General features: G+C 41.1%; 1 protein-coding gene across 1 annotated transcript in view; it reads right to left on the minus strand.

Moving 5' to 3' along the window:
• The window catches only part of oxsr1b (oxidative stress responsive kinase 1b), a 64,930-nt gene extending 52,722 nt beyond the window's left edge, over window positions 1-12,208 (minus strand). Inside the window, 1 exon segment of the mRNA XM_062521854.1 lies at window positions 11,921-12,208. Within this exon segment, the coding sequence (XP_062377838.1) occupies window positions 11,921-11,990 (70 nt within the window). The 5' untranslated portion in view covers window positions 11,991-12,208.
• Between the last annotated feature and the right edge of the window lie 1,514 nt (window positions 12,209-13,722).

Consider the following 13,722-nt stretch of genomic DNA (forward strand, 5'->3'; position numbering starts at 1 on the left):
ATGCCAAGACATTAACAGAGTCTTCATTGTTTGCCATTTTAATTGACCCGGCAGGGGTACTATGGATTAAAAAAGGAAGGGAAAAGCAGGCAGTAGTTCTGATTTTAATTAAAAACTGAAATAGTTTTTGAGACATGACATGCCTTGGCCTGCCCAAGAATCACATGAGGACCTCAAATGGGTTTAGGCTAAATGTTTTTGTTTTTAATTACATAACTAAACCCCACGACATACTCTAAATCCTGTGACTAAACAAACATAACATGTATGATTTATGGAGCTAAATAAAGTATGACATTTCCTGTACAGCTACCGAGACCTTTATACAACTCAGGTTAGGTAGCCTGAACCAAATGCAGAACCACCCTATCAATCAAGGACAGTCATGCTAAATCAAGCAATAAAGTCATATAGTGTACTCCACAATTGATACATCAGTTGAGACTCAAGGATATAATTAACCCAAGTGGTCACATATGACAGACATAAAGATTGGATGGACAGTTAGCCTGCTACGGGTGGTAACAATCGCGTTGGCCTGCCAGCATCCACACAGAGGTCAAGTGTAAATTCCCACACATCAACAAACAATCGGTCGTCATGGAGGAGTCGACTCGACACCCATCACTGGGGAGAGAAGGTTCCGTCCCACCAGGAGGAGCCTAAGGGATGCTCGAAACCAACTATCTGGGTCAAGGGCTCTCAGGTCACCAAATAGACAAATACAAAAATCGGAATGACGCAGATCCAGCTGTTATTGTTATTTCTCAAAATATCAGGTCTCTCTCTCAAGCTAACCTACTTTTGGGACTCCACATTTTCTACAAATCCATGCTCTAATGCTTTCTGGACAGAAACAAAAAACAATATAATGAAAAAATAGCAGCCGATTCATTTTGAAGAAATATCCTGATTTGAACTGGCCCCGCAAGCAAGTGAAACTAACCTCTTACAGAGAAACCCTTTAATGAACCCTCCCGCAACCTAACCGGCTGAGGCTCCACTGCGACGTTCCTCCGACATTCTCTGAACTAAAAAATCAAAGGCGTCATAACTGGAGGAAGCGCAGCGGTAGTTAAGCGGCTTTTGAATATATTCAAACAGGCGCCTAATCAACTCGGCTCCCCGATAACACACGTTCTGAATATCAAACAGGCCACTGCAGAGCACTCTCGTTCTTAATGGGTGTTTTAGCATAGCGCAGCACTGACACAATCACAGATTGGATGGGATTCAATGTGTTTACTGGTATTTTCTACACCCTAAGAAAATGGGCCTTTGTCTTTTTGTTTTGAGTGCATCTCTGCCATCACAGTGTGTTGAGAGCATCTCCCCCTGGGTGTGAAACTATACGCCGGTCATACTGCCAACTGGAAATTGAAGCAGCGTGAATGCACTGAAAATATTTACTTTGTTTTGAGAGCACACTATAGAAGTCATGGAACAAAACGCTCACCATAAGCCTGGCAAACAACGTTGCAGGCTTGCCTTGGTAAAAGAAACAGAGAAATAGAAAACTGTTGTGTATCGTCTACTGGGACAGTATTTGCTGTTATTGAGCGCAGATTTTAATGGAGAGTGTCCAAATCAAATAATTCAATATTAGGTTACCAGGTTACCACATTAAATGAAATTAAGCAAAGAAGAACCAGCTGACATAACTTGGTTACAACCCAACTGAGAGGCTTACATGAGCAGATCAACACATGCCAACAATCAGGGAGCGGAAGAGTAGAATGCAACAACTGAGACTCTTTCCTCCACTGTAACAGCTAGCTTTTTAATTCAGAAATTACATTACAGACTTCCTGTATTCCTAAAAGAACCTAAAGCACCTTCCACATTTATTGAACACCCTAGCAATCAAAAGTTACAAACATCTTACTCTTAAAACATCAAAAGTCAAAAGTTACATTTTGTTTGTCAGATTTTCTAGGGGTTCCAATAATTTTGTTAAAAAACTATTTATTTCTGGACTTTCTTAACATAAGAAATTTGCTTCCCTTCAAGGTTAGATTTTTCCTCATTAATGTCATAATAAAACTTGATGATAAAAACGATGAATGGCAAAAGAATGTTTTTTAATACCTCTTTCAACAATTTTTTTCCAGGGCTGCCAATAAATATGCGCTGTAACTGCAGATTTGAGATTAAATGGTTTGAGATCGAATGCTGCCACAAGTTCCTAAACCTTAGGGCATTTTTTAGACAAGCTACTCTAAACAAACTCTGATGAATATTCTTATCTGACAACTAGACATGGCATCCACGCATTATGGTAAATTTGGGAGAAAAGTGCAAAGTTACTCAATGAGCAATTAAGTATCTCATGCATTAACTACAGCTCTCTTGTGCCGTATGAGAGCCTAGCTGACACACCATTGTTTGGATCTTGCTCATGAAATTAGCTTTAGTTGGACCTTACAGCTGGGCTACACTAAACATGCTAGTGAAGCATTCCATTCGCGGAGCCTACGCTACATTAGCTTCCACTACAATCAATGGAACTGGCTGCACCATACACAGGAACAAGTGAAAGACATGTTATCTAAAATTATTTGTACCCTCTGTGAGCAGAGTGCTTTAGTTGCTTGTCTGGTTAGACTTCGCATGTTTTCAGCTTTTGCCATTTAAAAAAAGGGTCGCTCTGTACTTAAAAGCACTGCCATAATATTGCCTTTCACTTTTGGTCACATGGTGACCCTAAACTTAACACAGGTGTAGACAGGGAGAAGACCTAACATGAAGAAGTGATGTTCAGCAACTCGGATACCACAGGAAGAGCGCAGCATATGTCAGCTGTCCTTCAAGGTTGCATAAGGTCACATGCACTGGAATAGCCTGTGTCAGTGACAAAAGGAAGTGAATTTGAGCATGTGCTCGTATGCAGCCTATCCGTGCAAATATGCCCACAGTAAATATGTCGGAATATGGCCCTTTGGTCCAGTCTGGTGAGTTTTAATCTTCTGGCTCCATACGTTCAAATGGTTCTATATCCCTATAGGCTGCGGTCACCAGCCTGAATGTTTACTGTCAGGAAGAAGAAAATCCTTCCATTTGTCTTGTTCCTCGTTGAAGGCCCCTCATTAGACAGGAGATGGAAGTCTCTGGGGGGGACAGCGAAGAGGAGGCCCTAGGCTATATCAGGTTACCACCCAGAAGCTGTGTCGAAGGCAGGAGCTCGAGTCACATTTAGTTCAGCTTGATCGAGGCGGCTAGTCAGCGAGTGATATCATATTCCTGCGCAGGAAACTGGCACAGAGGACCACACACACACACACACACACACACACACACACACACACACACACACACACACACACACACACACACACACACACACACACACACACACACACACACACACACACACACACACACACACACACACACACACACACACACACACACACACACACACACACACACACACCTCACAATGGATTACAAAAACCTGATCTAATCTGAGGTAATGCTGCTAAACAATTAAAATGCTTCAGCGTGAGCATCTCGTGTTCAGCTGAAAGCAGAGACTATTATTTGTTTTTTTTCTATTTAAAAAAAAACTGAATTTGACACAGTAGACTTAATACTGAAGTATGCATCATCCCTTAACTAATGTAGATGCTAGTCTTGCCCTCTTCTGTACTATGATATCTACAAGCTAGGAGGAGGGCTGCATGTGATCTGGATTATTCAAGCAGCCATGGGCGTTTCAAACTGAACCGATCTGGGCACCTCAGTGGTGGAATTTGCCTCCCCTGTGTAGTCTGACCTGAGAAGACCCCTCGGACACTCAGCCGCAGGAGACGGACTGTCCAGCTCCCCTCCAGGTAATAACACAACAACTGTGCGCTAGCTACACCAAATCAAGGGGGTATAATGCAGACAATCGCCGCACTGAAGCTACGTCTCAAGACTGAGTCAGGATATTAAGCATATGCCTATGGCCTCAAGCACAGACCTAGTTTTCAACAAACACATCAATTCTGTAGGAACTCTGAACGTTGGTTACAGAAGCAGAGAGGGAGGGGGGGAAAAAAACCTGAGTGATATTAATTAAGGCTCCCAATATAACTCCTCTGGGTTCAGACCAAAACATCAGGCTCTTTAGTAGGATAAGAAGTCAATGCTCTCCTTCTTCAGAGTCTCTGTTCTCTCTGTTTGCATATCCTGCCCTCCTGGGGCCAAACCCCTTGGCTGACGTCAGCGGACCTTTATTACATTTCCTCGGCATACCCCACACACATTCCGCACATTATTCCAAGGTACAATGAGAAATGTCGCACTTGGCTCACAATCACCACCAGTTGCCACCTAACAGAGAGAGAGAGAGAGAGAGAGAGAGAGAGAGACCGAGAGAGACCGAGAGACAGAGAGAGGGAGAGAGAAAGAGAGAGCTCAAGCGAGACAAAGAACAGATAGGCAGAGGAAGAGTCGTTTCGGAACCGTCCCGAAATCCTGACAGAACCCAGAGGTTAACGACAGTGAATGAACACAAAAGGTGCCGGGAAAAGCTGTGTTTAAGAGAGAGGCAGACAGACGTGACTCCACTCCAAGAGCTACGGCACTCTGCCGTTTGCCTCTCTAATCATCGCCTGATCGGAGTCACAATCCTGCAACAGGACACCCTCGGAGTTTAGATGAGGCAATGACTAAAACATGGTTGCCAGTGGATACATAATAACACAGGACAGTCGTTTGGTTTCCAGTCCGGCCCAGGAAGGTGGCCCAGGGGCGGACGGAGCGAGGCTTTGGCTATATCCGATGAGATCCAATGCTCGTTGAGGTGGAAAGAGCGGGCGGGAACCATGTAATAACAAGACCTAGTTCCCCCTGGGAAGAAACCAAAACAATAGCTCTGCAGAGCTGAGCATGCTCGGGAGAGAGGCCTCGTTGCTTCTGAGCAGAACTTTTCCAGCCTTGACTTAAAAAAAAAATTAAAAATAAAAAGGAAAGGAAACTGGCAAAGTGTGTTTGGGAATGTCTTGCTAATGTAACGGCTTAATCCAGAGAAGGCAACATCAAACCCTCTCCATCACTAATCGATGACAACATCTGGGAATGGATGCAATTAACCTCTGGAGACGGGACTAAAGCCTTAACCAACTTCAACAGGTCATGCTGAGATGAAACAGCAGAAGCAAAAGGGAGCGAATTCCCACTGAGTGGAATCAACATGTCTGCCAAAACGCTAAAAGCAATTTAATGATTTTGCAGGCATCACATACAATTAAATATTTAGGTCAAGCATCCAGCTGGATGCACAAAAACACCTTCTTCTAACTCTTATCTTATCTCTTATTGCTCAGGTTAAAACATTTCCTTAAGTTCATAATAGCAACACCAAGGAAGAAGAGATCTTAGATTGTCTAAGAGATGTCTCTCAGAGATGTTAGAAATATTGTTCAATGCTCTTGGAGGAAACACATGTCAATATTTAACACAAGAGGCTTAGCTGTGTCAAAGTTCAAAGTTCTCAGTGGTTTCCTCCTATGGACATGGTGCCATGGGCCAAGGTAAGCTAGGGAAACCTCTCAAAGATATCCACCATCAGTTCAGCGGAAATGTCAAGCCAGTAACCTGAGCAATTGCTGCCTCAGACGAGTCACCTGATTGTCATCCAATCCGCTCAGCAAATGGGGAACGGAAGAGAACAGCTCTTATCAGGGTTTAACAGCCAATTTCCCACAACCACACAAGATTGCAAACAACAGAGGAAGAAATGAAAACAGTTGGTGTTCATGAACACACACAAAAGTATAAACTATAGATTCCATTGCAGCACAGTTCAAATTGGAGACTGATAATGTGTCTTTCGAAATGTGCTGAGCTGTCAGCTAGTTCTGCTTCTAGCAAAGGCTGGTCGCTCCTACTTTGCAAGGGGTTGGCAGGTTTACATAAGAACATGGCCATGAAGCAGATGCCATCATATGGGTGTGGAGGAGATCAGCTTGCTGCTGATTTTATTGCTTGACATTTAATGTCTGACATTAAAGACTGTCCAGTTTCCTAATGAGACCATTTGAACTTCAAATGTAGCTTACATCATTAAAAAAAAGGTGTGCGGATGTGATTAAGAGATAAGGCTAATCAGCAGAGGTAATCTAAGAATAACAAAGGTGTCAACACCATTGATAAAAGGGTGATCATAAAAGGTTGATCAGGACCTAGTCTTCGAAAGCATCAAAGAACAAAAACGAAACACCTGACTACATGCCTGGAGTTGGAAGAACTTTAATTATTAAGGAATACCCCCACACTGTGACCAGACAGCGAAAAGACCCATGGACACTTTGGGCATGGACTACCTCAAGGCCTGTGAATAATAAATCTTTTGGTTTCTTCTTTCATCAAAGGCTTGAATGCGGTCCAAGCTACTTAATGCTGTTATCAAGTCTCAGATAAGTTTACACGAGTTGTTAGTATTATTCCATGGGGTTATATGAGAGTGACGGAAATGGAGAATACACAGGCTTCGTTGCGGCACTACAAATCACCCGTTTTAATGATCTTAGGTACTGTAGGTGGGTCACTGAGCCAAACTAATTAACTTCACCATGAGTGGGATAAGCTGCAACCTTGAGATTCCTCAAACATCCTGGCCTCTGACTTGTCAACAACCACCCTCTCTGCTGGCTTGCTTGGCCTTCTTGCGCACGGACACGTCACACATGGTCGCTGCACAAAAAGACCTTTTATCGAAGTTTACACACTACAAAGCCGCATGTTATCTGGTGCGGTCTCGGTGGACCGAGCTTTTTTAGAAAAGTCAGGGTTATGTGTAACACATTCAGGTAAAATGAAGGTCTTGAAGCAACAGACATTTCTAAGTATCATTCCTTGAAATGCCCCCGTTCCCTGGGGACATGCCCTTGCTGTCAAGGTGAAACCTGAGAATTCCAGAGACTTTTCATAAACCTCAACAGATTTAGCCAGGATTGGGTACTTCAGCTTCAATAAAAAAGCACAAGTCAAGCTTGATTTTCACTACCATCGATACGGAGTTCATAAATTGGAATGTAACAAAGTTTCCCTTTTTTCAGTGATGAAAGAACACACTGATTATTCTGGGATTTCACCTTCTAATTCTGAGACCACATGCGGTAAGCTTTGGTTGCGCTCTGCTTCAAAAAAGATTAAAAAACATGTAGGCCTCAAAATAAAACTGCCTGACTGAGAGGCTACAGCCTATGCCTTACAAGCTGTGAGCGCACTGTTCAGCGGGTGAGAAGTTTACGGGCCACAGCGGTAAGCCTACTGGGCAGCCATCGGACAGGTTATACAGGTTCTCATTGTCGGTTCACTAGTCCCGCATCCAGCCTTCACTCAACACGCTACATGTTGCTCTCAATGCTTTTTCAAACGTAACTTGAAAAAACAACCTTTCCTTGTCATGGCTTTTCATTATATGTATCTATTTCATTTAGCACCTTTCATGAAATCAGCCTCCATAAGCCAATTTGAGTTTTGAGCAAGAAATGCTGTGTCATAACTTTTGTCTAACATTCTGTCAACAGCATATACTCACCCTGCAACATTTTCACATTATCTTTACTTTTCAAGCATCTCTCAACCTGCGTAAGATCCCTTCTGACTTTTCATGTTGACTTAGTGACACGACCAACGTGATTCCGCAATCTGCTGACATGCCTACGGAGAGCCAAACCTTTACCAGAAACTTCCGACAGGGCTATCTGCAGATACTCTATCTGACAACCCATCCATCCAACCCCGCTCACGCCCAGATGACCAGATTGTCCTGCACTAGAGGTGCAGGCCAGGGTGGTATTGAGTAGCTTTCTCCCATGCTCTTTAGGTTGAACAGCAGCAGTAATCCCAGGCTAAGACCTCCCACGTAACTGGATCAACGTGAGCACAGCCCAAAACAATACGGCAGGCAGGAGAATGAACCGGCCCATGAAGAATTAGCTCAGATTGGCCAGATTTCAATGGGAGGACAGTGTTTGGGAAACACTGCACGCTGCTGTACTGCACTCACTACCATACAGGCCTGATGTGGGGTTTTGACCTCCAAACCTAACTACACTTTGCTATTGTGCCATGATGGTTTATCTAACGGGAAGTAGTCTGGCTGGAGTAGGATCTTACACTACAACAGTACTTTAAAATCTGTATGCAAGGATCTAACAAAAATACTACGGATCAAAACAATCTATACAAAATGAAGGGTTGAACCTGTACAAATTAGAATGACCTGTCTGATAAGTTATACAGCCTTGAGTATCTATTGATTTTTTAAAAAAAATATTTAACAGTAGTGTAGTAGACATAACTTTCGTGCACACACTTTTAGGCATTTTAATGGCTAAGAAACATCAGCTGCTGCTTTACTTTTACACATAGGATTACTCCTCTCGTCTTCAACACTTCATGAATCTATCAAAGATAAGTACAAATTGTGTAGACGTAGGATGCATAGAGTAACATCTCAGCGTTCTCTTTTTTTAAAAGAATCATTTCAGTCATATAACATGTTTGACAAATCCAGAAAATACATTAAACATCACTTACAGAAAAGCACTGCACGCTGTTGATATGGATTTTCAAACAGGCAGACCATTCAATATCACCATATCAGCCTGACAAATCAGAGAGCAGCGTATACTGTAGCCTAGCACTGTCACATTTGTTATGTGTGCCATTACATCAAACATTTAACTTTTTTTATCATTCACATTTTAGCCATTTATTTCTTCCCTGTATCAGCATTAACATGCCTTGCTAATTACGCAGTGCTGGCCAGTTTAGTAGGCTGTCTGGAGTTTGAGGAGTCTAGGACTTTTTCTTTAATACACAAACCAAAACAGAACAACATAGACAACCATTTAAGCACTGTGTACAACGTGAATCCTTTTTGTAAATTAAATGTAATATAATGGTAAAATTAATTTTAATAAGCTGCAGGCAGTTGTCTGCGTCACCTAACTGTTTTTTTATTAAAGTGTTCCAAACAACTCATACAGAACAAGAGTTGTGAAAGTGATTATAGTCATCTTATTTTGTATAGTATATTTAGGAATTAAATGTATGATGCAATGTGGTCTGCTAATTCAAATTTGGCTAAACTGTGTCTAATTCATAATAACTCCGGATATGATTCAGCGTAGAAATAATACTACATGTTCCACCAACACCCTCCACAGAATCACAAGTGCAGCTGTAAGTGATTCTGTGGACTTCACTAGGTCATGCTTATTTTGACCGAGCCCAAATATTAATCTAATTTTAAAAACGGCAATATTAAATCAAAACATTTATGATCTAGTGTGTACCTGCTCCATGGTAACGGAGAGAAATGAAGCTAACCCCCGTTTACAGTTAGGGCACATACATTTAACATCTCAGGAATCAAACCTGTGATCTTATGCTAGCATCTTGTTCTAACAGCTGGACTACAGAAATCTTTTGTGTTGACATTTGTGGTGCAGAACATGAAGAAATGTTAAATGACACATTGGAATGCCACCTGGATTTAATCGCCCTTAATCAAGATAATCTACATAATTTGTAAATGTTGCTGGGCTGCGGAATGACATTGCATAACAAGCTTATACTGCTGAGCAACACTGAGTGAGAATCACCAAGGCCAACAAGTGACTGCATAAAAGTTGCTACCATTAATAGTCTGGGAGCCAAATGCCATAATTTAGGTGAACCTGGCTTTGTCGGTTAAAGTTTTTTTTTTTGCAGAATCTAGTAGACTAGGGGTACCTCTTTAAGATTTAAGAGGGTGCCCGGTGATATCCCTTGGGCAATTTCATATATTAAGCCTTTCTTGTCCAATGTGTTGACTATAAGGCGGATATACTACAGGTGAATAGGGTAAAAAAATGAACAAGCAGATATCACTATGAAACTTCACTAGTTGATTACTTAGATCAATATGAAAAATAAATGTATTACAAGTTTTCTGAAATTTAATGTTTGAATATGCAAATTAGGTATGATGTAATTAAATATGCGCTGATTTGCATAAACGTAAAAAGATCAAATCTGAACATTGGACAAAGCCATCTTAATTTTTTTTCTTTTCATTTTGTTGACATAAGAGATGAAAAGTATTTTAGAGAGGGTATTATGGATATCTCATTTAGTTATTCAGTACATCAGAAAATACTATACCAGCCTTTAAAAAATCCATTTTCGCCATGTTTTTTGGAATAAAATGTAATGTAAATCAGTACAGGCTAAGAATCATATATCAACAAACCCCTCTGCAAAATCCTTCTAAACATGGTTAGGTATAAGACTGAAAAGTTTGGTGTATGTAGATGCTTGTAAAGTGGAGATTTTGTTCTCCGAGTGAGAGAGGAAACTCATCCATATCCGCCTTATATTCAACACATTGGACAAGAAAGGCTTAATATACGAAATTGCCCAAGGGATATCACCGGGCACCCTCTTAAATCTTAAAGAGGTACCCCTAGTCTACTAGATTCTGCAAAAAAAAAAACTTTAACCGACAAAGCCAGGTCTGACCCCATGGCTCCCTGACTATAAGAAGTGATACTATGCAAGTGCAAGCCCAAATGGACCAGCATGGTATAATTACATGCTATGCATGCATAATGTTGTAGTCCTTCTGGCACAGCATGTCACTGCACTTTAGGGTAAAAGTAACAAATAGATCCTTATCTGAACCATGCACAAAAAAAATAAATTCAAACCTGCTAAATAGGACAGACAGGCATGTTTTCTTCTTTAAACCAAAATACATTTTCTATTTCATAGTAGGCTGCTACTTGTAATGGTGATGACATTTTTCTCCAGACTGGGTGCCTGATGTCTAGTTCATCGTGACTTAATTGGATGTTCATATATGCTACAAAGATGCCTTCGTTAAGAGTTCGAGAATTTATAGCAGCATGAGCACACACAACCAAATCTTTCACATCAATGGATTAATAAATCGCATCAATGGATTAATAAAAGACACGGGCAATCCACATGGTATACCAGTTCATTATCTGCAGCAACTCTGGGCGGTTCCAAGATAACCAAGGAAGCACAGGTTTACACACTTTACCTATGCGCTTGAGGAGCCAAGCTAGCTAGCGACAATGCTATTACCTGACAGGCATGGGTCTTAACTTATTCTACTGAACTGACATCGTATGAACAAGAAAAAGACAGAACGGCACAAGAAACAGTTGATATCAACAGCCTGGACGTCAAATGCGTCAGGGAGCTAACGTTACGAGCATTTCACGTAGTGTGGGCGTGACATATGCTCCCTATTACTGTAGCTACTGCAATATGCGCATTTCTCTTATCGTTTTCTGTCACTACCTTGTTATCAAAACTTTCGCCCACACAATACCACTCTTCTCTGCTTTTCGATACGCGAATAAACGGTTAACTAATCACCGTGGCCTGGCCGTACCGCTGGTAAATTATAAGAGATTGCAGTACCACCCACTTCGACTATTTGCTTGCACACACAGCGGAGTTAACTAGCAAATGTGCTATGTGACTGTCTTGACATCTCAAGTAACCCAGAATCACTCCATCGTACCAGCAGACCACTTTACCTTCATCTCGGCTATGTTTGAATGCATGGAAAACGAGACCGAGTTTTGTTCGTCACCCGTAGTCTACTTAATAACAGTGTTGTAATAGGCAAGTGTTTCACACAGTCACAGAACTAGTTAGGAAGCTAAGCTAAAAATCATTAGCCATCATTGGCGAGTTAAAAGTCACTATTCTAATCATTCTCTCTCAGAATGCAACGGGGGACAACCGTGACACCATAACAAGGAAACTGTCACAAATGGTCTCGCACGATAACATGAGTCTCAAGACTATTTCTCCTACGCACGTGCGTAAGGTATTATCGCCGTTCATATATGTATACCCAAAAAGCATTGGGTTAGCAAGCTACTGTATACATACTCACCAATCACCTCCTGTAGCTCGTAATCATCCTTGTTGATGGACCAGGGTTGGGAGCTCAGGTCCTCTGACATGGCTTAAAATTAGCTGGGGCCGTGCTGTCGCGCAGACACTATTGGACCCAAAGACTATGGCTTCTGTGGTTTTCTGGAAATAAAATGGAAATGTAATTCCAGGCCGTTCAGCAACGGTAGTTGCCTCAGTTCCGATCCAGTGCAGCCTCTACCATCATTCCCAAAGTTTGCCACTTGCGCCACAGCCCCCGCCTACCACATTCTTGCCGTGAGATGAAGTGGAGTCAGATTTCCTCCATTTTTTGTGTGGAGACAGATACCATTAGTGGTAGGTCACATTGCCCTTACTTTAAAAGGGATATTTAAACTTGTGAAATGGAAAAAGAAGGTTCAAAATAACTGCTGCCAATTATGTCAAATTGAACTGGTAAAAAAAAAAAGAAAGCAGCAAAGTACTCTATCGTCGAGTATCTGAAATAATGGCAGAACAAATATGTAAACAAATGGTTATGTTCTGTAACTACTCGTTGGTTTTTGATTAAATACTAACACTATCGAATCTTTCCCCTCGCCAAAAAAACCCCTCTCTTACTTCCGAAAGTAGTTGCCATAAACTATAGTTCCACTTGAATGTCACAACCAACATGGCGGAGTCTGGAGGCCAATACATGTAGCTATCTTATTTTGATCCGTGTGCAGGATGTGTTATAATTGGTCTAGTAGAAATGCTTTTCTTCATATATGGTGGTGTTCGCTGTCAATCAAATTTAAAACGGGAACCAACCCGTGTGGCCCTTTCTAGCCAAGGATGGTTTGCTCGGAACTTCCGCCTTTAGAGAGCGACACTAGACACGGCCCTGATTGGTTGTTTCGCCTCCGCTGTCAAATGGCACATTCTGATGCGCGTTTACGCAAATCACGTAGCCTAGGCCTAGGCATGTAGAGAGAAAACGTGTTCTGGCATATCATTTAATAAGAATAAAGGGAATTGAAGTGATTAGTCACGACATTGTTATACTTATGCCATCATACGTTTAATTTTGAACCAATTATGTAAAACGTAGCTATGCAGTCCTACGTTTGTCTTTCAATAGGCCTACTTTACCAACTTGGAGGCCTACGAGTCTACTTCAGGTAGGCTCCAAGCAGGGTCCTTTGGGACAAAGGTTTTGTCTGCCATCTAGTGGTCTTTTCTTACATTGAAAATAAAATAATTCGAACTATGCATACTAGGGGAAATTGTACCGTCCTTTATAACCAAGCAGTTCACCAATGCTAGACAAGGCTGTCTAATAAACAAAAACTCCTAAAGTTTGAGCTATGACAGCACATACAAATCTAGGCAAAATATCATACTGTACATGGATCATCATGAGGGGGAAATACATTCATAACACCAATGGTCCCATACAGAAAAAAAACACAAACTATTGAAATATATTTTTAAGAGTAAAAAATATATGTGTGGGCCAATGTAAAATATTTATACATATTTTAAAAATAATAATTGTGTATGGGCCTGTATGGGCATACAGAACGAAAATATACAGAAATGGGCATATGGAAATATATATATAGGCTATAATTAAATATATTTCAAGTGTCAAAAAAATATTTTTGGGCCAATTTCTAATATTTACGTCTAGTTCAAAATATATTATGAAATTATATTTCAATTTCATTTTTTGTGTATTTATTGAGTTTCCATTTTTAATAATAAGCCAGTTGGAAACAGTAATGATTGACAATGTGTTCTGCTCCAAATTCCTGACCAATTTCTGACTTAGGTGTA

Source organism: Sardina pilchardus, chromosome 19, assembly GCF_963854185.1.
Source record: "Sardina pilchardus chromosome 19, fSarPil1.1, whole genome shotgun sequence".
NCBI classification, from domain to species: Eukaryota; Metazoa; Chordata; class Actinopteri; order Clupeiformes; family Clupeidae; genus Sardina; species Sardina pilchardus.